Below are 21,865 nucleotides of genomic sequence, written 5' to 3' on the forward strand. Positions count from 1 at the left end.
ACATAATTTCAACAACAACAAAGTACACAATAATAAATTAAAAACAAGATGCTATAAAATAAAGAACCCCCCACTTCAACCATGTAGACAGGATAAGGGCAGAAAGCAGAAAGGCCAAAGTAAAAGTTCCGTGTTCCCCTAACACTACAGAGGCGTGTGCTCCCCTCATCCAGGGACCCTCAGGTGCGCAGCGTGCTTGGTCCCCCAGACACCTTCATCAAAGCTCTGTGTCCACTGCTAGGCCCTCACATGGTAATCAGACAGCGCACCGGGAGGCCCGGCCTCAGCTTCCCTTCCTTATTATAAGCTCTTCCTGATCCCTTGAGTAGAAAGGTAAGGAGGGGGAGCCCTACCCACAGGGCTAGCTAGGTGAAGACTCCTCCAAAGGTGCCCAGCCTCTGGCTGCCCAGAGGGAGGGCTCTGCTACCTTCCTGCCTACGGAGCAGCATATGCTCATCTTCGGTTTCCTTTTGTTCTCCAATTTCCTTTCTTCCTCCACCGCCAAGTTTACTAAGGCATAACTGACAAATGAAGGTTATATACAGTTAAATCATGCAATGTGATACTTTGCTAGAACTCCCTCTCTACACAGACACGGATAGATGATAGGCATATGCATTACGAAATGATATGGCAGTTAGCCTAACTAATGTATTCAGCACAACACTGCTACCTTTCAGTGGTGTGTACATGTGTGAGTGGTCTGCGTGGTGAGAGTGTGTGTATCCATGGTGTGTGTATGCGGTGTGTGCACATGGTGCGCGCGTGTGGTGCAAGTGTGTGTATGTGAGCATGGTGTGCCTGTATGTGTGTGGTGTGCGCATGGTGTGTATGCACGAATGCGAGCGTGGTGTGTGTGCATGCATGTGGCACCCAGAGGTTGACCCAGATATCTTCTTCCATTGCTCTTCACCTTATATATTGAAACAGGGATTCTCACTTGAACTCAGAGCTCTTTGGCTCAGCCTGTCTAGCCAGCTTGTTCCAGGGATAATCTGTCTCCATCTCCTGAGTGCAGCGGTCATGGTGGGGATGACCACCTGGCATTTATGTGGGTGCTGGGGACCAGAACATCAGCCCTCACACATGGACAGCAGGGGCTTTACCCACCAAGCCATCTCCCCAGCCTCCCAGATACCTTTTTGTAGTGACAATACTTAGGATTTGCCAGACACACAAAGACACAGCCGTGTGGGTTTACCTGTATGCCCAATCTTCAGAAACAGAGTGCAGGGAGTAAATGATTGCAGGGGCCACAGGGCAGGGGAAGTGGGGAGGTGTCGGTCAAAGTCAGAAACCTGAGGTTCTAAGGTGAGTGCAGGAGGCCTGGCCTCCGGCAGGGTGAGTACAGCTCACAGGGAGGCTACAGGACAGTACCTCCCACTTCCAGCTTCCACCCCTCACTCTCCAAAGCCTGGGAGCTAACACCATAGTCTTGGAGCTGGCCCCTCCCCCTGGCCTCATGAGATTCCAGGACACTGAAAATCATTCCTGCCCAGCCAGACCGGAGATTTCCTCTTCTTCCCCAGTCCCAAGTAGACCCTTGGGGCATTTGTCCTGGACAATCCCTCTGTGAGATTTAATGATTTTGGGTGTATCAGCCACAGGAATATTCCACTCCTTAACCCTAAGAATTTAAAACTAAGCTAAAGCAGGCTCAGGCCGGAACCAGGAAGCAGTCTTGAGCTCTGAACGGGGGCTTCCCCAGTTCAAGGTCAGGGACTGACATGGAGACCCTGGCTCCAAACTCTATCACCTGAAGTCACGGGGACACCAAACTTGGGCTTGAAGGAGGGTAGGTACAGGACTTAGTTAATGGAAGACACAGGCGACAAAAGGGAGAGGGGACATCAGACAGCTGAGGGCTAAGGCAGGGAAGCCAGGAACTGGAAACACAGGACAGGCTTGCCTGAAGGTGGCTCTGCAATACAGGCCTCAGGTCACTGCAATAAACACACTGTGTCCCAGAACAGACTTGAACGCCAGAGTCCAGAATATTCTTGCAGAAACACTGCAGAGGGTTAGAGTTGGGACGAGACTGGAACTGAGGAAGGCACCATTCATGAGGGTTAGGTCCACTGACAGAACAGTGACCTACCTGCTCCGTCATCAAGACCCAGCCAGGGCGAGCATCCAGAGCCCCTTGTCAAATGATGGGGGACTAAGCAGGAAACAGGACCAACAATTTGCCATTGTGCCATTCACACATGTCTTGGCTTTGCCCGGGCTCGTTGGTATTCCAATGAGGCTGAGCCAAATGGTTTTTAAGACCAGAATCTGCTATCCTGCAAGATGAATGTTCCAGAAGGGCTCCATTACTGCTACGGACAGAATCCTCTTACCCCGGCGCTTCAAACCTTACTTATGTCCCCACTTCCATTTATCCAGCCCAGAGCCCTGAAGCCAAAGGAGGGGACTGGAATCTGGCTGTCTACCGTGGCGGGGAGCTAGAGGAGCTTGCATGGGGGGAGCAGTTGTGTCCTCTGGTTCAGGACTGCTGTGTGCCAGGAGGACCTGCCCTTATTGAATTACTCAGGTGATTTGTCCCCTATGCCAAAAAAGATTGTTCTAAAAGAATATTTGGACTTGTAACTGTTGAAGACAGTGTCAGGATATGGTACATTATTACATTAACAACCCTGAACAATGTACCAATCCCTATGGAGGGCCACTATTTGGGGAAGCTCCAGCTTGCCTCTCCAATAGAGAAGCTCACCTTGCCCCACATGGAGGAACACAGTAGCCTTCTCCCTTCAGATGCTCACACAACACTCTACCAGAGGACTGGTGTAAACCTCGTGAGATGGAGAACTCACTGCAATCTGGGCTTTAGCATTTGCCAGGACTCAGCCTTAGGACTGCATCTCCCCAACACCAGCCCTGTGGGACTCAGGCTACTGCTCCAAGCCTGAGCCTTTGACCTTCCACCCTGAACTGTCCAACCATTCCTCCAATGCTCAAGTCACCTAGACTGTGACACTAGGTCTCTTGTTTACAATTACAAACTCAGGAAGGCAAAAGGTAGGGCAGTAAAAGGAATATATTTCACAACAGCTTCCCTAGATGGTGGCCTCCTCATCTTCCCTGGCAGTCAATGACAAAACACAGCAGGACCAGTTCTAAGATTTATGGTATAGGAGCCTTCACTTATCTACAGATTATTCATCCTAAGAACTGAGCGTGCCTGCAGCCACAGATAGTACCAAGCCTATAAACTATGTTGTATCATATATGTGTGTGTATATATATATAAATATATATATACACACACACACATATATATATTATATACTCATGATAAAGTTTAATTTTTAAATTAGTATGTGAGATTGATAACAATCATAATATAATATTATAAATATAACAATTTACTATTTTTAAAGTTATATGAATAACCTACACCTGCACTCAAAGTACCTTATTGTACTGTGTTAACCCTATATCTATCTATGAAGACCTATGAAGCAATAAAGTAAGACAGACCGCTCTACTCATGATTAAAAAAAACAGGTATGATATTGAGATATTTTTTATGAGCTACTCCCAAAAAATTTTAGATCAGGGTCTAGAGTGCAGAAATTATATAGCCACTCAAAGGGACAATCTGTACACTTAATACAATGAATTGCATACTAACAAAAAAAACAAGGTTGATGGCCAGACCAAGGCAAAAGTTCAGGTTAGTGCCCTGACAAACAAATGCAATTATGAGAAACCCAACACTCAGTGACTTTAGCTTTTAGTCAAGTTGGAGTAACAGAGACCAGATACATCGTCTCATCCAAATGACAGACAAAAATTTAAATCAATGGCTTCTAGGCAATGGTGGTCCCAGAGAGACACGAAACGAATGACATGTACCCCACGGACGATGCTGAGGGTCTTTCTCAAGTCCCAAGCTGAGTGTTTAGCAGCCAGTGTGCAGACAAACTAGTTGGGGCAGAGGAATGATTCACCCCAGATCAGAGAAGCCTATTTGTTGCCTACACAGGGATGATGATAGCCTTTGTCCCCACCAGTCACTGTAGAATGCTCGTCACTCCAAGGACACTGGGGGAGACCTCAGAAGGGCCATGTTCAAAGTGGGTTGCAATTCACTGAGTGTTGCTTAGGACCCAACTAACAAATCTTCAGCATATCTATAGGGATACAAAACTATGCAGTGCCCAATAACACCAAGTTCATGGTATATGATACCCAACTTTAAAAAAAAATCACCAGGTGGGGGCGGAGAGATGGCTCAGAGGTTAAGAGCAGCGACTGCTCTTACAGGGGACCTGGGTTTAATTCCTAGCACCCACATAGTGGGTCACAACTGTCTGTAACTCTAGATCTAGGTGATTCCGTGCCATTTTCTGGCCTTCCTGGGCACTGGGCACACATATGGTACACAAACATACATGGAGGAAAAACACCCATACAAATAAAAAAATAAAAACCTTAAAAAACAACAACAACAACAGGCATGAGAAGAAGCCTGAAAATGGGAACATAAAAAGGAAAAAAGAAGAAAAAAAAATCAGCGGAAACCAAACCCAAACCAACACACTAGAATTAGCAGACAGACCCTATGAGATTGTTATTACAACTATATTCCCTATGTTCAAAAAGCTAAATAGGGTCAAAGACACAAATCAAAATTCCAGCGGTGAAAACTACAAAGTCAGAGACGATTACATCACAGAAGAAAACAGCGGTGTAAACACCGTCTACGATGAGACGGTGATGGGAGAGGGATAAGAAATGATCAGAGTACCATCGAGCTATGGGGTAATGTAGTGGTCTTCCTTATATGGGACTTGTTCTCCAAGGCTGAAGGACAGACAGGCAGGAAAAAAGAAAACGAAAAGAGAAGAGTCCAGGGAAAGCTGACCAGGAAGCCATTGCCAGGCTACACAGTCTGTGGTTCGCAGAAAGATGAGGGTGGAGGGGTGGGTGAGGAGGCGGGGGACTCCATGCCCCAAGAATCGGAAGATAAGGGGACAGCAGAACTGTCGCCTCAAGTGATATGAGCAAGGTGACAACCGAGTGCTTGGTGTGCACTGGGCCCTGTCAGTTCTCAGCCCTACGGGGGGGGGGGGGGAGGGGTACAACAATAGCAACAACAACAACAGCAACAACAACAACAACAACACATTGTAGTAAATGTCTATAAAGTTCTGAAAGTGAAAATTTACACTAAGTATTAACCTAGCATCCTGTGCCCAAGGACAGCGTCTTTAAAAGTAAAGACAAGATAAAGAGGCTAATTTTATTTATTTAGACACATACAAAAGCTACCTATTTGTCACTAGCAGATCTTCAAGACAAAAACTGTTAACGGAAATCCTTCAGGGATAAGGGAAATGATGTTGGGTGGAAATGTGGAGTGGCAAAAGACAAGGGTGGACACGACAGGACACGGCAAATACCAAGACTTTTGCCATTTAAGTCCCTCTGAAGATAACTAAACAGAAAATATCAATAAGCATGAGCGGACTACGAGAAAACCCCTTGTTACTCTGAACTGATGCAACAGGCACTTGGAAATTGCTTTTCCGAAAAAGCATGGGTCCTCACTGGGACCGTGGGGTAATTAATGAGGAGAAAAACCCTTCATCCAACATCTTTCGCTTTGGTCAGGAGCCGGGTGTCCCAGTGCCCCCTTTAATCCCAGCACTCAGGAAGCAGAAGCAGGCCGGTTTCTATTGCACAGTGACAGGCTGGTTTCTATTACTTAGTGAGACCCTGTCTCAAACAAACAACTTTCCAGGCTACACACAGACATGTTAGTTATTTAAGAAAGGGATGTGGAAAAGTCATTGATACCCGATTTACCTCACTCCTCTTCAATTGGGAAGTCTGCAGATAGAAGCATCCTCCTGACAGACTTCACGACAGAACGCCCACCCTGAGTGTACCCCCCCTCAACACCTTTCCCCAAACACCAAGCACAGAGTAGCTGTCATGGGAACTGGCTTGCCCTCTCAAGCAAGGACTTCAGCTACCTAGCAGGACTGGAACTGACCAGTTTAACCAAGACTGCTTACTTAGGCATGCCTCTCACCCCGAGTCACACGCTTCCTTCCATTTAAACCTAAAGCTCGTCAGGTCCCAGAAGATGGACAGCCTGCAAATGGCCAAAGGAGTTTGCTGCCCAGCACGGCCGTGTTCATTAAAACCCTTCTCTGTCTTTTCGCCATTATTCCCACCTGCCTCCTGTGGAGTAAGTGACCAGGGCCTGACATGCTGGAACCTTCCGAGTTGAGCCTCTGGCCCAGGACTCCAGTTTCGATGACATGCTGAGGAAGTGGCGTCTTTGAAATATTATCAGCCCCAGATTCCATTCCCAGAAAAAAAAAAAATTCAAAAATGAAAGTGAAATAAAGACAGACAAATGCCAAGAAAACTCACTGCCAGTAGATGTGTCTTACAAAACTAGGAACGAAGGGCAGGAGAGGCTTCCACAGATTCACACAGCCTTGTCATCAGCACAGCCGCTTTAAGGACCAACTGGCCTGGGTTTTAATCTTGGCTCTGCCTCTGGCTTGCTGTATGACCTGTTAGTTACCACTGTCTCACACACAATCTGTCTCTGAAAAGTCTTAAGAATTCTAAGAGAGGAGTAAAAGTTTAGAAATTGGGGCCCTGGGTAAAAGGCAAATGGTAAGTCTTTATATTACTTTTATAACTTTTTATAAGCCTAAAAGTATGACAAAATAAAAAACAACTAAAGGGGAAAATATTATTTTAGTTATATGTATATACAGGTCTCTGAGATACCGGGCATATTTAGGAAATGGTGTGTTCTGATTAAATAAATGTGCTGGTGAATATGAACTGTTTTTAATATTGTATTTTTAACTGCATGTTGGGGGGTTGGATATGTGCACATGAGTGCAGTGCCTGAGGAGGCCAGGAAAGGGTATCAGAACCCCTGGAGTTGGAGTTACAAGTGGTCATAAGCCACCCAATGTGGGTGCTGGGAACCAAATACTCATTCATGCTTTTAACAGCTGAGCATCTCTCCAACCCCTGGTGAGATTTCCCTAAGAAACTAGAGTATCACTACATCTACTCCAGCCTCATGGAGGAATTGATTGAGCTGGGTGGGAGGCTGCCGTGAGCTCTTATTACAGGTTCCCTCCGATGTGTGTTCATTTGAGATGTGTGTTGTACATACACATACAGGCGTGTGTATATACATTGTCAGTATAACAGGTCTGTGTGGAAATGCCTTGTTTTCCTTGGGCTTCTTGAGGTTAGGACTGAGAGTCAAGAACATCACCTTCAGGGTTTCTAAGACCCTCCTGAGACCTTGGCATCCCACTGTAGGCTGCAGAACTACTCCAACCCTGGAGCCAGGCAACCCAGGAGCCAGGCAACCCAGGTCTGAATCCTCTCTGCCCACAGAGTGGCATCAAGCATTCATAGCAACTTCAGAAAGACCTCTGGATGCCAGACACATGGCAGGTCCCCATCCACAGCACACGCAGTAACCCTTAGCTTCCCAGGAAGGTCACACTGGAGTAAGCAAATGTACTCCCATTCAATTGCTCTGAGGCTTAGCCCAACTCCAGCCAGACACTACAGGCCAACTGTGCCCATGCATCTCAGTAGCTGCAGAACTATACCTATACCACCGTGAATACAAACATGCTGGAGAGAAGGGAGATGTGCATACTACATTCCCATTGCCCACCCCACCCCATCTCTTAAAAAGGTTCCTGTTAATGCAATTTGATATCTTATCTAGCGGGATGTCTTGATTCAGTCAGCCATGAGTTTGGTACAGTCACAGACATGCTCATTCTTTGATTCCCAAGGCTGGTGATGTGGGTGTTAAAAGCCTGGGTGAGAGGTGGCAGGATGGCTGACAGAGTGCTGAGAGGCATGGCTGCCTTCCCTGTTGTCAGAGCCTTAGCATGACAATGGGACCAAGCCTGCTGGGGGGGGGGGGTGTGTGGAAGAGGCCTGCAGATGACTGATGCTGGAAGGCACCTTCCCAGAAGTCCATCCCCTTCTCAGAGGAACTTTTAGGCTGGGTAGCATGAGAACAGGGGCTGCTTCCGGTGCTGCCTCTGTGGACCCCAGCTTCTCTTCCTGTCCTCCAAAGACCCTCACACAGCTTCTTACCCCACATCAGGCCCGGCCCTGCCCCACTCAAGCCAGCTGGAAAGGAGAACGGAAGAGTGAAACGTCTAGACTTCTTGTTCAGCCCAAGCCAACCCATCCTCCTACTCCTTAGACATGAGTAATGACCCCTGCCTGCATAAGGGCAGGTCTGCTGCTGATGTACTGTGAGGACTGTTGTCTCTAAGAAAACACACTGTAGACCTCAGGCCCCCGGGCCTGTGAGTGAGCATGGGCCATCTGGAATGCAGGCAGGACTGACGTGCCTCCAGCTTTTGTGGAACACAGACAGACAGTTGCTGGTCAGGCACCAGCGCAGATTCTTGCCCCCACACTGCAAGCTCTGGGTCTCTTAGGGACCATTCTCAAAAGCGGCCCCATAATGCTGGAAATTGCAGAAGGCTCTGGAGCCGATGGTTCAGAATCGGTGTTTCTCCTATGCCAGCCAGCATTGAGGTGAGAAGCTGTGAGAGGCATGCAGAGGGTAGGAACAGAAGCCGGGGCCCAGAGAGGCAGCATTGGAAGTGGTGCCCCCACCCCACCCCGTTCCCATGGATACCGAGAGCATCCTGGTTTGCCTGTTGTCACCGTGCTACCCTTCGCATACCAGAGAGATGTGAAGCCAGAGAAAGGGGCAACCTGTGTAACGGGACCCAGCACCAGGGCCACAGACAGGCACTGTCTCTCCCAACGCACAAATGAGAGGCCGCCCTCAGAAGCTGTCCTTTGTACTCCTGCACTTGCCGCTGCTATGAAACCACAAGGTCACCAATGTGTCACCAGGCTAGGACGGCTCCACTCTCTAAGACCCCCGTGGAAACACGCAACAGGAAGTGCAAGGGTCAGACAGTAAAGCGTGGTTCCTGGGAGGGCCATGGATCAGAATGGCCTCCGAATTCAAGGGAAAGAAGGCCGACTGCATGTTCTAGCCCTGTATGTGACAGCAGTTTATTTGGGGACCGCATGGAGAACATAAGCAGATCATGCATGTGTCAGGGCTTCATAGGTCAAGCCTGGGCAACTGCTTAACCCAGAGCAGGTCATGGACCCCACCAGAGAGCTCCACTCCTTCTCTGATAAAGGCACCCTGCCCCACACCACCCGAAAACCTTTCTCTCCTCTGTGCAAGCTACCTGTTGCTGTGTAACAATTACTTGTTACGAGCATGTTTTTCCACTAGCCTGGTCCCATTGCTGCGCCAGCCCCAAATAACAGAGAGAGACACTGTATTAGACACAGAGCTGTCGGCCAGTTACTAGTTTCTTATCAGCTGTCTTAAATATTAGCCCATTTCTATTAATCGAAGTATTTGCACATGGTCTTGTCTTACTAGAGAGAGGATCCAGACATTTCTTCTCTCAAGTCCTACATGTTGAATCTCCCTACATCTCCCCAAAACCTCCTCGTCTCCTAGTCCCGCCTATCTTGCTTTCCTATTGGCCAAACAGGGCTTTATTCATTAACCAATAAGAGAAACACATTTACAGAATGACATCTCCCATCAATTACTAGGTCTCACAAGGTCACAAACAAGGTGTGTGCTAGGCGGTTACTTATTAGAAAGTTGAAGACAAGAATTCGGGTCCTCATGGCTCTGGTACTGGTCTCATTCTCTTGCTGGTTGGGGTGGCTTCACTTTCTTCTTAGAGGCCAGCCACAGTTTCCAGCCACGGAGTCCCTCTCTACGCACTCTTATACCCAGTAGGCAGCTTGTTTCTTTGAGGCATGGAGAAATAGTTTTCTAACAGAACAATCGACAGGGGCTGGGGAGATGGCTCAGTGGGGGAGGGGCTTGTCACAGAAGCACGAGGACCTGAGTTCAGACCCCCAGCACCCACGTGAAAAGCCACATGCTGTTTTTTAGGCATGAATCTTAGCACAGGACGAAAGGGCAGGAGAATTCTCAGGGCTCACTGAACAGTTACTCTAGCCAATCAGTGACTCCAGATTCATCGAGAGACCCTGCCTCAAAATATATGGTGGAGAGAAGTGGAGAAAGACCTGGTGTGGACCCCTGGGAGCAGTGTAGAGGGGGAAATAAGGGACGCATATGATCAAACACATCCGCATACATGTATGACACTCTTAATTAATGAATAAAAAAGAAACAGTCAAGGGACAAAACTATCCTGTTACCTTTCCCAATGACACGACGCAATTTAACGAGTGATGGCTTGCCACCTTCGCCATACTGTATGGGCTAGCAGCCAGTCACAAAGTTCCTTCCGCACCCAGGGGAAGGATATTTGAGAAGAAGGGACTCACAGTGACTAGCTCACAGAGGCATTGCCTTTCCCTTCCCTCTCCTACTGCTGTGGACTGGGGTGCCCCCCTGGACGGTACCGAAGACCTCCTAGCCTTCTGACGCTGGCAGAATGAAGGGGCTGTTCTTCGGTGCCTGCTGGTCCAGGCACTGGTGTACACCTCTGTCCAGCTCCCCCACACCACAGCTGCAGCCCCCAATCAGCAGACACCAGACAGTGCCTGTCTTCTCTTGTGGCCCTGTCTTCTCAGGGCTGAGGAAGAGGCAACTGTTCCTGGCCCCACATGTGGGGCTCTGCCATGTTCTGGTGTGGGCAGGAAAGGACCAGGACTGGCCAGGTGCTTTCCTGTCAATCTCCTGCTCCTTGTGACCAGGGCAGTGGCCTGTGGTACGAGGGTGGGGTGTAGCCAAGGGGGAGGAAACCTGACCAATCAGAATCAAGAACATACAGACCCTAGGGCTGCATGTAGGATGTGTTAAGAACTTAAAAATGACTTGGGAGTGATTTTTCCCTGAAATGAAGTCCTTCCTGGGAGTGTTCTCTACAGCAAGAGCAGAAGCCAGCAGACAGTTCAGTCCTTAGCTGTGACTTTATCACAGGGACCAGGTTAATCTGCAGGGTCACTGAAGCAGCAAAAACCCCTGGGGCAGGAAGAGGTGGAGCCCAGACCCCTCCCTTCAGATCCCCACAGGAAGCTCTGGGACCGGTGGACAGAGGGAATCCCCCAGCAAGCAGCAATTAGAATCTTCCTTTCTCTCTGCTATTCCACTGGGTCCTTCCCAGTCACAATGTCCTATGCCCAAGAGTCAGCAGCAGTGTGCCAGAACCTCCAGCCTTTGACTGGACTTGGGGTGGACAGCACTACTACCAAGAGTCGTCAAGCATCCCGGCTCTGGAAGACCCAGGGAAGCCAGCAAGTCCTTTAAGTCCTAGTGTGGCTGCTGGGCTGGCCTGTGCTGGAGGCAGTGAGCACACCTTCCCTGACTCAGCACACCCTTGGCCTCTCTTGGTCTCTCTCTCCCTTCCCCCAACTCTCTCTGCCATCTGGCTACACCTGTGGCTCCCTCCCGGCCTGCTCACTGCTCAGAAGTTTTTATCTGCCAGTTCCTTGGGACTTGGCTCTGGTGCACAGGTCATCTATCTATTCCTGAACCAGGGATGGGACTCTAGCTCCCATCCTTGCCTGTCCCACAAACGGGGACAAAGAGACCCAGAAGAGGCTGAACAAGCCAGAGCCGTGCCCTTTTCTCTGCTGAACACCAACCCTGAGAAGAATTCCCACCCACCCTGCCCTCAGAGACGATCTGATGCTGTTCGAGGGGCCATGAGTATCACCACTATGAGATGCTGTCATTGCAGGTAAGCGATCAGGGCTACTACAGCCATGCTGACAAAGCTATACTGGGTGTTCCATTGCATTGGAAGACTGCCAAGACAGGAAGGGCAGGGTGCAAAGGTCATGGGTCATCAAGGTTGAAAACCAGCCCCCAGCTGATCCCAACAGGCTGTTTTTCCCAGTTAGAGGTGGGTTCAACAGTGGCCTCCACTCAGGCTCCTGGCTCTCGACCCTGGCTTTTGGAGCAGCCAGTTTAAGATTAGGCATGGGACTCCAAGGCAGGGACGAGCACTTTCTCTTCATGTGTGCTGTGCTCTCAAAACTCCTAACCTTGAAGGCGAGACAGCAGCAGAGGAGGAAGCTAAGGACCTGTGAGGCAAGCATCCCCACAAGAGGAGGACTGACAGGAAGCTGCTTAGAGGGCCAATACCCTCTGCTGCATCTGCCTGAGGGCCTGCAGAGGGAAGAGTCTGGAAAGACCACTGCAGCCGGAACACCCCTGCCCCCAAGGACAAAGCAGCCAGGAGCCCCAGGCTACTGTGGAGGCAAGGCGGAAAATGGAGCTCAAGGTGGTCGGTGCTGATTGTCCTGAGGCGTTTCTCTGCAGAGCAAACTGAGAATATACCCACCCAACTGAGCAGGCCCGAGCCAGGCAGAGGACGGAGTCTATGCCTCCCGAAGCCCACTCTGCACTCTGAACATCCTCTGTCTGAGCTAATTCAGTCACTTGAACCTTCAAATGGGCCACCCTCTGCCTTCCTCTCCTAATCCATGAGCACGAGCCTTCTCTGTCCAAGCCTCCATGGGTCCCCACTCTCTACAGGAAAGGCTCAGATACCAGCTGGGAAGGCAACGGAGGCCCCTTAGGTCTCGCCCCACGGTCTTCTGGAGGCACAACCCCTACATCTGCTACTCTTCCACAACTGCAGGCCACCGGGGTCCAGCAAGCCCTGAGCCAGGCCCAGTTCTTCCGAAGCCCCAAGTCTCCTCCCGCCTTGGCACAGTGGGGTCCTTAGTCCCCTGCATCTCCATGCCTGCAGGAGCTTTCCCAATCACCATAAAACCTCCGAGAAGCTTTCCATGGCTCCCTCAAGCAGACCGTGCATGGCCAGAGCCTTGCTTCTGTATACAGTGCTTCCTATTCATAATGACTAGGGTTTCTTCCCTCTTAACCTGAGGCCGAGTGCTGCCTGAACAGTCCACATGCCTCAAGACACATCACACACAGCTTCAGCCCCTGCAGTTCTTCCCGGGACGTAAAGTGCTCTTCCCATGAGGAGCTTTGGTGACCCTCGAGAGGACAGGCTGGTGAGTGGGTGCCACTTCCTGCCACTGAGGAGGGATAAGCAGGGGCCAACACCGAGCCAGAGGTCCAGGTCTCTTTCTTGCTCAAGAGGCTGCCTCTGGGCTCTACTGGGTACAGAGACGCCGCCTCCTCTCTCAAGGCCTCCTTTTCTTTAGCTGTCAAGTGGGATGAGCAACTGTGGCATCGGGAGGCTGTGGGCCGCAGCTTACCTTTGGGAATGCTCCATGCACCTATGTGCCTTCCGTAACAGCTGCAAGGCGAGGAAGGGAGGAGGAGGTTCTGTCACGATTCTATTAACAAAGCCAGCTGGTGCTTGAGCTTTAACCACGTGTGGTGTACTCACACATCTGATCTTTGTGAAATTCTGGCAAGGTCATGAACCGCATTAAATGCGCACACACGGTCCTACTGCACCCCAAACACCATCTAGGCAGTGAGGCCTGACGTAGTGATGGCAGGAACAGGAGCTTAGGCAGGGTCACCGACACCCACTTTGTTCTGGCTTTTTCCTTTATCTGAGCCCCGAATGCCTGAGAGCTATCACCTTCCTGTCTACTTTCGTCTTAGGCCATCATTTGGGGGAAGAAATGCCTTCTGGTGACAGGAAGTTAGGATGGACCAAACACATCAGGAGAGAGGAGCCACCCGTGCAGCCCCTTGTGCTCATCTCCAGGCTGAGGCATTACTGTATGCCTGACATCATGCTTGCTGCCAGCACGGAATCACAGAACTCCACTGATCTAAGAAGTCACCCCACCCAGGAGCCTTGGGAAGCCAGAGTGGGACTGGGGCTCATTTAACAGCAGCAGCTGGGGACAAATAACATCTGTGTCTCCAGGGCACTGCAGATCCTGCACGTGGTCCACAGCAGGTAGTGTGACAAGCTGACACTTTGACTGGTTCATCCCTTACTGGTACCCAGTTCCCAGCTGGACCCTGGGCAGCAGGTCCCCAGTAGTTAGGCTGAAGGCTGATTCTCTACTGGCCCCCTTCGAACCATCCCAAGTCAGCAATTCACTATGTGTGTGTGGGGTGACAAAGTGCTGCCACACAATGCCAGAGGCACCAGCCTCCTGCGTGGAAGACCTTCTGAAACGTCTGTCCTTCCTGTGTGGGGCTCCAACCCCTTTCATGGCCTGTTCCACACAGGAATGTGCTGGTCCCTCTTGAGCACAATTGTTATGAGTCATTTATGGCAGACCTCATGCTCCTAAGACCTCAGTGTTTTTTTGTTTGTTTGTTTTTGTCCCTGCTCCTGGGCCTAGGCCTGACTTTGACAATGACCTGGTCTAAATGCTTGTGTAGGGAGTGTGACTCTGTGTGTGTGTGTGTGTGTGTGTGTGTGTGTGTGTGTGTGTGTGTGTATGTGTGTGTAGGTCATAGGGCAACCTCAACCTTAGGTGTCATTTCTCAGACATAGCCCCCCCACTTTTTTGAGACAGAGTCTCTCATTGGCTTGGGGCTCACCTAGTAGACTACGATGGTTAGCTAATAAGCTACAGGGATACAGCTGCCTCTACATCCCCAGTGCCTGCATTACAAGCATGTGTCACCACACCGTACTTTGTTTGTCATTGTTTTGTGTTTTGTTAGTTTCATTTTTTTTCAAGATATGGTTTCTCTGTATAACAGTCCTGGCTGTCCTGGAACTCGCTTCGTACACCAGGCTGGCCTCAAACTCACAGAGATCCACCTGCCTCTGACTCCTGAGTGCTGAGGTTAAAGGAGTCTACTGCCACTGCCTGGCCATACCCCACTTTCTAATGCGAGTTTTGGGGATCAAAAAAGTTCTTTGTGTTTGACTCAACTATCTGTCCCATCCCAGCTCCAAATATTAATTTTTCTATAATAACAGAAGGCAGGAGCTCCAAGCCACTGCCTCATGAATCACAAAAGGATTATTACCACTGCATATCTATCACAGGATTATTACCACTGCATGTCTATCACAGGGTGACCAGGAAAGCACAAAGTGCTCCTGGAGAGCCTGGTGCAGACAGACCTGAGGTACCTGGAACCACCAGCTTTTCTACAAACCTCTTAGACCACTTTAGTTCTAGCTGTGAGCCTAGCCTTTAATGGCTGAGCCATCGCCCAGTCTTCTTGGAGATCCACTTTAAAGAACCAATTCTGCCCTCAGGGCCACACTATCATCTGTATCCTTCAGGACCCAGGCCTGTCACTTGGGTATGTCACCCCCTAGAGACAGTGCCAGGCCAAGGCATGTAGCCCCAGTTACCTGGGCTCCCACTGGTCTTGTTACCAAGCGAACAGAATAAATATGTTTTTATACTAAAAATAAACTACATTATTAAAGTGATGAAAAGTACTCATGGCAACAAAAATTCTACTTTTTAAAATGATCCTTCTTAGTTTCAAGTGAAAGTTATAGAAATAAAGAAGAAAAATTGACTTGAAGACCAGGTATATAATATAGACTTCCTCAGGAGCCCTAAGACATGAACCAACATCCATCCCTTCCCTGGCTCTAGAAACAAAGACTGCCTGCCATTCCCAGTCCCCTTGGGACCTCAAGTCCCCAGGCCCTGCCTGGAGACCCGTTTCCCAGCAGCCTGTATTTCTGGCTGGAACAAAAGAGCTGCCCATCTCAGGGCGTGTCTGGTACTTCTCCCTGGCAACCTCCACCAAGAGTTCCTCCATCTTCCCTTATGCACAGTAAGACACAATAAAGGATCACATACATACATACATACATACATACATACATACATACATACACACACACGCAAACAATGTCCAGGATAGTAGTCCACCTCCATTTATGGCTTTTGCTATTCTACCTAACATCTCACTTTCCTCCATGGTTCTGCCCAACAATTTAATTATTTATATTGAGACCAGGCAGCCGTGTGTGTCCAGCATCAGTGAAAGACACTGAATGGGGAACTGGGTGGGGATTGTAGGCTGAATGTAACATACAGCTCTCTTGGGTCTGCCAAGGATGGTCTGCAGTATCAGGGCAACATGGACCAATTTTAGGGATGCTGTGTGGAAGCACAGGAAGTCATTGTATTACATTATAAAATGATTTATAACTATTTAGGGATGATAAATAGTGGCAATGCTTTACTCAAAAGCTGGTAATCACGGCAGGGCAGTCAGCACACTTTAGTTTCTTTTCTCTCTACTGGTGAATCCTCTTGTATCTATCTTTGGCCCTACTGATGCCATTTTTCTCTTGTGCGCCACACAGGTTAACCTTCTAGTCTCTGGTCAGAATGTGGTCTGGCCCACGTGTAGTAGTGGGTCTTTTAAGAGGTAGGACCAGAGGACTTAGCTCAGATGACAGAGTGCTTAATCTAGCATGCTTGAGGTCCTGGGTCCAATCCTTAGCACTCAGGAGGTGGAGGTCATCCTCAGCTACACAGGGAGTTCAAACCCACTGAGGCCTATAGAAGACCCTCGTCCACCACCCTATCCCCCCAACTCCCACTCAACCCTTCACACAATAAAAAGACAGGAAACCTATTAAGATGTTTTTGATGCATTGTAGCTTGGCTGGGAAAGGGTTACAAAGCTACCATCTAACTTCCTGTGGTAATGTGACCTCACGTTCTCATAATCACTCCCACTACTGTGATGTCATCTGTTAGGTCAGCCTCACCAGAACTGAGCCACTTGCCAGGACCTTGTCCTTGACTCTTCAGGGTGTGAGCTAAATAAACCTGCTTTCCTTACAAAGCTATCCTGACTGGGTTGCTTCATTGCAGTAACAGCACAGTGATATATATTCAACATAGTGTCTACGTGATTCTCTCCCACACACTTCTTAAAACAAACAGAAATCAAGGGATCTAGGTCTGTTCCCAACATCCAAGGTTCTCTCTCATGCTAGCATTCAAGAGAGGTAGTAGGGAGAGAGGAGGAGAGAAAAAGTAAGATGAGCAACTGAGGCACAGAACAGTTTGGTGAGTTAGTCCAGGTCCCCAGGAGATCTGCTCTGGTCTGACATGTCCTTTCCTGCCTCTGGTAGGATAGAAGCTCCCCCACATTTCTTCCAAGATATAAAGGGAGTTGGGGATCCTTGAGAATCTCAGGTGATTGGGCATGACCATGGCACAATGATGGTCTCTGAAGTTCTGGCACGAGGAAGTGGCGGGTGTGGGATGAAGGGAAGCTACACAAAGCTGCCTTGACTCCTTCGCTGTGAATCTGCTGACAGGCCATCAGCAAATCTCACACATCAAGGATGTCATCATCTTCAGATCAAGATATTTGGTGAGCACACACAGCCCACAGATGGAGGTGGGGTGAAGGAGATGACTAAGACCCCATCCTTTAGAAGTGCTCTGGTCACCCACTTAGGTGCTTAAAATGCGATCAGATTTGGGTACCCCAAAAGGTTAATAAACATCTTAAAATCCTTAGCTAATTGAGACAACAAAAGAGAGGGTCATGGGATGGCACGTGACCAATTGTGTTTTCAAATGTTCAAAACAAAAAAATTTTTTTTTTTTTTTAAATCAAAGCTGTACCCATTTGTGGGAAGACAGGCCTGGGAGTTGAGAGGAGGAGAAAGCTTCTGGAAGGGCAGCAGACACATCACCAAACCAGTAAAGGGCCGTTGGATGCTGGTGGGTGGAGAGGCTGCAGGGAGTAGGGTTCAGCCTGTGGGCAGCAGGTCCTTAACCCTTAATTGGAGAGGGATTGGAGGAAGTGGGGGTCAGTCTCTACTAGGCATCAGCAAAGCAGATCCTTCAGAGTCCCTCTTGGCACCTTGTACCTCCACCTCTACTTTCTGCAGAGTGGCTTGAGGAAAGGGGACTAGGAGAGCTTCTCCAAAATCTCCCGCCACTCCCTACACTCAGGCCTACAGAGGCACAGGCTAGCTGGCCTATTAGCTCAAGCTGGGAAGCTTGCCTCATGTCCGTCCACTCTTCCCTCCCTCTCTCTGCACCACACACACCAAGATGTGTCTGGTGAGGGCTAGACGCCCCTGAAGGCTCTGATAACTTGGGAGGAAGATAGAAATCCTTGCAGGTCCACTCCCCCTGCTCCTGCCGGTCTTTTCTGGATGCTATCAGATGTCCCCGCCCAGTCTGGTGTGTGTCAACCTCTTATGCGTCGCCATTATTGCCATCCGTGTTGGGATTGGTTAGGAAGACCCAGAGAGCTACCTGAGCATCAGTAGGACTGCATGGCCTCCCTGATGCGAGGGAAAACCTCACCCTAGGTCCACAGCACCTGCCCAGGGTCTTACCCCATGTGGTGCTGTGTGTAGTCTACAGGCCGTGTGATACCATTCACTCTGATACCACGCTCTCTTCCAGGCTGGAGCTGTGTTCCGGAGAGGGGACATTCAAAGGCTTCCTATTTGAACCAGTTCCTTGGTCCCATTGAAGGGCTCATGCCTACCTGTGATTGATCATCTGCCCCAAGGGTATCTTCTTCCTTATCCTGCTCCAAGCCTTCCACTCCCCTTTGGAGTCTGACTATACCTGCCCACCAGCCTAGAAGGATACTACCACAATGCCAGGAAGAGAGACCAGGAGACCCGTGTCCTCCCTCCCCCACCACCAACAGACTCAGCTCAGATGGGCAAGCTTACGCTTCAGCTGGTTCAAGTGCCCTGGTAAAGAAGGCAAGGGGCCTCCTTGATCACAGAAGAAGAGGGAGCCAGGGCAGGGTTTGGATCAGACCTCAGGAGCCTCCCTCCACAGCACAGGCTGCAGAGGGTGCTAGCATGCAAAACTGTGCACAACAGTAGCAATCCCATACGCCCAGACTTGGATATACACATAACCTCTGCAACTCACAGACACCAAAAGCTCTGTAAACCTGAGACAAACTCACAAATGATACAACTAAGTGGAAGGAACTATTCAGAGACTTTGGGCTGTCTGCCAGAAGGGGCCAAGGTGGCCGGCAGACAATCTCACTGATGGACCACGTTCCAAGGGCCCATGAACCCTACCCCCAACCAACTAGTCCAGCATTCCCACAGGTCACCCAAGTCAACTATCCCTGAGCCCGTATTTCCTCTCAAAGAGGGTCTGGATGTAGCTTCCCCCACTGGAGGTCATCTTATTTCCCAGTGACATGCTAGTGAAAAATAGCAGACTGGCAAAGGAAAGTGCATTCCTGCTCCCAAAGTGTTCCCAACTTACAAAGGGTCTCCAGGCAAGCCCTCCCCATTCCCTCGACTCCCCTTTCCACACAAACACGGACATACAGATAGATTTTCATTTTGGGGATGTCAGACCTGTAGGGAGTTGGCAGAACTCTTGGCAGGGGCTTCTGCTCATCAGCATTGCTTCTAAGGAAGCCCAGAATCTTCATTCAAACCCACCACATATGATTCTTTATGGAGCTGTGTTCAGACTCGGGATAAACAAATATTCTCTGAGACTCTAGCACAGTCCAGGCACTAGACTTTTCAGAGACAGAAACTGAGTGTCCCAGAGGCCTCAAATTAGGCTGCTGTTCACCAGCAGGTTCCCTCCTAGGGCTGAGGTGCACCCAAATCCTTTCCACACAGCAGGGGACAGAGGTGTCCTCTGTGACACTAGGCTCTACAAAGGTCTGGCAATCAGATCCAGCTGACTACCCAGCTGGGCTGGTCTGGACCTGAAATGTCCTAAACCCAGCTCTCAGACAGGCAACCACCTCACCCTGATACCAACCCTCCTTCTCAGGTATGGAGCATCAACAGACAGAAGGTGGCCATGTGACCCCCACAGCCCACGCGCACACGTCATAGCTGTGCTGTGCCTGAGCCCACCAGGTCCTCCCACAGCCTTCCTTCTCCTGGCCTCCAAACCAGCTAACAGGACTGGTTTACAGAGCTAGAGCCGGAGATCCCGTCCCCCCCCCTGGGGATCCCCTTCTCCAGCAGAAATGCTCAGAGCCCAGTTTGTCTCTGTAACCCCCTGGTGATGAGGCTCCTCGATCGAGGCTCTCATGGAGCCACACCTTCTTACAGGTATCAGAGGGGTCGCTGCTCTCCAATCTGGGCTTTCCACCTTGGACCAACCTGGGTTTCAGATACTTGGGGTGGGGAGGCTCCTGGGCAGCAAAGAAACCCTCAGCCTCTCCCTCCTTGGGCTCTGGCTGTCTGTCACGGTGACCTCCCCTCCCCCAAGAAGGGCGGTGAGCTGGGAGATGGGGGTGGGTGAATCCACCGGCTTCGCTGATGCTCTCTGGAGGGGGCAGGGAAGCCAGGCAGGGCGTGTCGCTTAGGCCTTTCTCTGCCCAGTGCCAAGCTCCTTGATATGAGATGCCTCTGTACCATCCCCCAAGTCACCTGCTATGGAAAGAATCTTCACTCTCATGGTCCACACCCCTGAGCCCCAAAGAGGCTAATGCATTAGCGAAGGACAGTGGGTCTAGAACCTTCTGCCCAGTTAAATGTAAGCCAGGAGAGCTAAGTGCTCTGTTCTCCTACCAAGTGCACCCACTCTTTTAGAAAAGGGACAGGTGTCGTGTCGTGTCCCCTATTCCTCGGCGGCCATCTGCTCCAGGGTTAGGCACGTCCTTTCCCTTGGTTCCGGGTAGGGTCCACAGGGAACCCCTCGGCTCAATCTTATGGGGTGGTGGCAACTAGCCCCCAGCACCACCTCGTTCTCTCAAGAGAGGCTCCTGTCCCCTCGCCCACACCCAGACACCTGCACCGTGCTCTGCAGCCGGTGCCGCAGTGCGAGCTACTCAGCGAGCCCGCGAGCCCGGCGCTAGAGCCACCGAGCCAGCCGCCGCCCTCGGTCCTCCCGGACGCACCTGCACAGGGTACCCCTACCCAGATCCCATCCTCACCCTCATCCCCTGACCCCGGAGTCGCCTCCATCCTTTACCCCGGGTTCTCTCCAGCCCGACCCCACCCGAGCCGGCCCCATTTCCCCATCAGCATCCCTTCCCTCCTCCGCTCGGGCGTGGAAGGGCCTTGGCGAACCGAGCTGGGAGGGTCCCCAGTGGGGTGGCTGAATGGGCGGCGTGGGGAAAAGACTCGGCTCCGAGCCGAGAGAACAAACCGAGTACTCACCGCTCTGCTCCCCCAGGAACACCAACTTGAATTTTCGCAGCGGGTTCCCAAAATCTCCCCCTGCGGACATGGTGCTGGCAGCTGGGGCCCGGAGAGGAGGAGGAGGAGGAAGCGGCGAAGGAGCAGGGAGGGGAGAGTAGGAGGGCGAGGGGAGGCGGCGGGCGGTGCGGGAGCCGGAGGGGGAAGGGTTGGCTGCGCGCGCCCCTGACTCCCCAGCTGCGGCCCGGCCCCGGCCTGCGGCTGCGTGTCCGACGGCGGCGACGGCAGAAAGGGAGGAGGCAGGGTGCGCGGCGCAGCCGAGGGCGGCGCTGGCTGCACGGGCGACAGTCGCGCTGTGGACGCCCGAGGCTCGGCGCGGGCAGCCAGGCACGGGTGGAGCGGGGCGCAGGGACCGAGCTGGGCGGAGGAGCGCTCTACCGAGCAGCGCCACGCGCCCCCTCCCGCCCGCCTGCTCCGCCCGCGCCTGCGCTCTGTGAGCTCCCCTGCCTCTGATGTCATGCGGGGCTCGTGGGCTTGCGGGGCTTGTGGGGGGGGGGCGTGCGCCAGCCTCCCCCACCACTCCGTGCAACCCGCCCGAGAGAGCCACCTCGCCTTGAGTCTACCCCCTAGGAGCGGCTCGCTGGTCTCGGCTACTTCAGTTTCTACCCACCCTCCTGGGGGGGGGGCAGTACGTGACCAGGGGGACATTTGCTTCTGGTCTTTGACACCTAATGCGGGGCCCTTCCTCTGTCTCACACACAGATGCGCAGAGCAGTGGTCGGACAGGCTGGGGAGGTGGGAAAGGGCCAGTGCGTGGTGTAGTGGCCAATAGAAAGATGTGAGGATACCTGGTGCAGACTGGGGGTGGGGCT

General features: G+C 51.0%; 1 protein-coding gene across 1 annotated transcript in view; it reads right to left on the minus strand.

Moving 5' to 3' along the window:
• Nucleotides 1-21,394, minus strand: part of Rab6b (RAB6B, member RAS oncogene family) — a 57,777-nt gene extending 36,383 nt beyond the window's left edge. The window contains exon 1 of the mRNA XM_051206099.1: nt 21,015-21,394. Within this exon, the coding sequence (XP_051062056.1) occupies nt 21,015-21,084 (70 nt within the window). The 5' untranslated portion in view covers nt 21,085-21,394. The remainder of the gene's footprint in view (nt 1-21,014) is intronic.
• Nucleotides 21,395-21,865: the final 471 nt, after the last annotated feature.

This window comes from Phodopus roborovskii, unplaced genomic scaffold (assembly GCF_943737965.1).
Source record: "Phodopus roborovskii unplaced genomic scaffold, PHOROB, whole genome shotgun sequence".
NCBI lineage: Eukaryota > Metazoa > Chordata > Mammalia > Rodentia > Cricetidae > Phodopus > Phodopus roborovskii.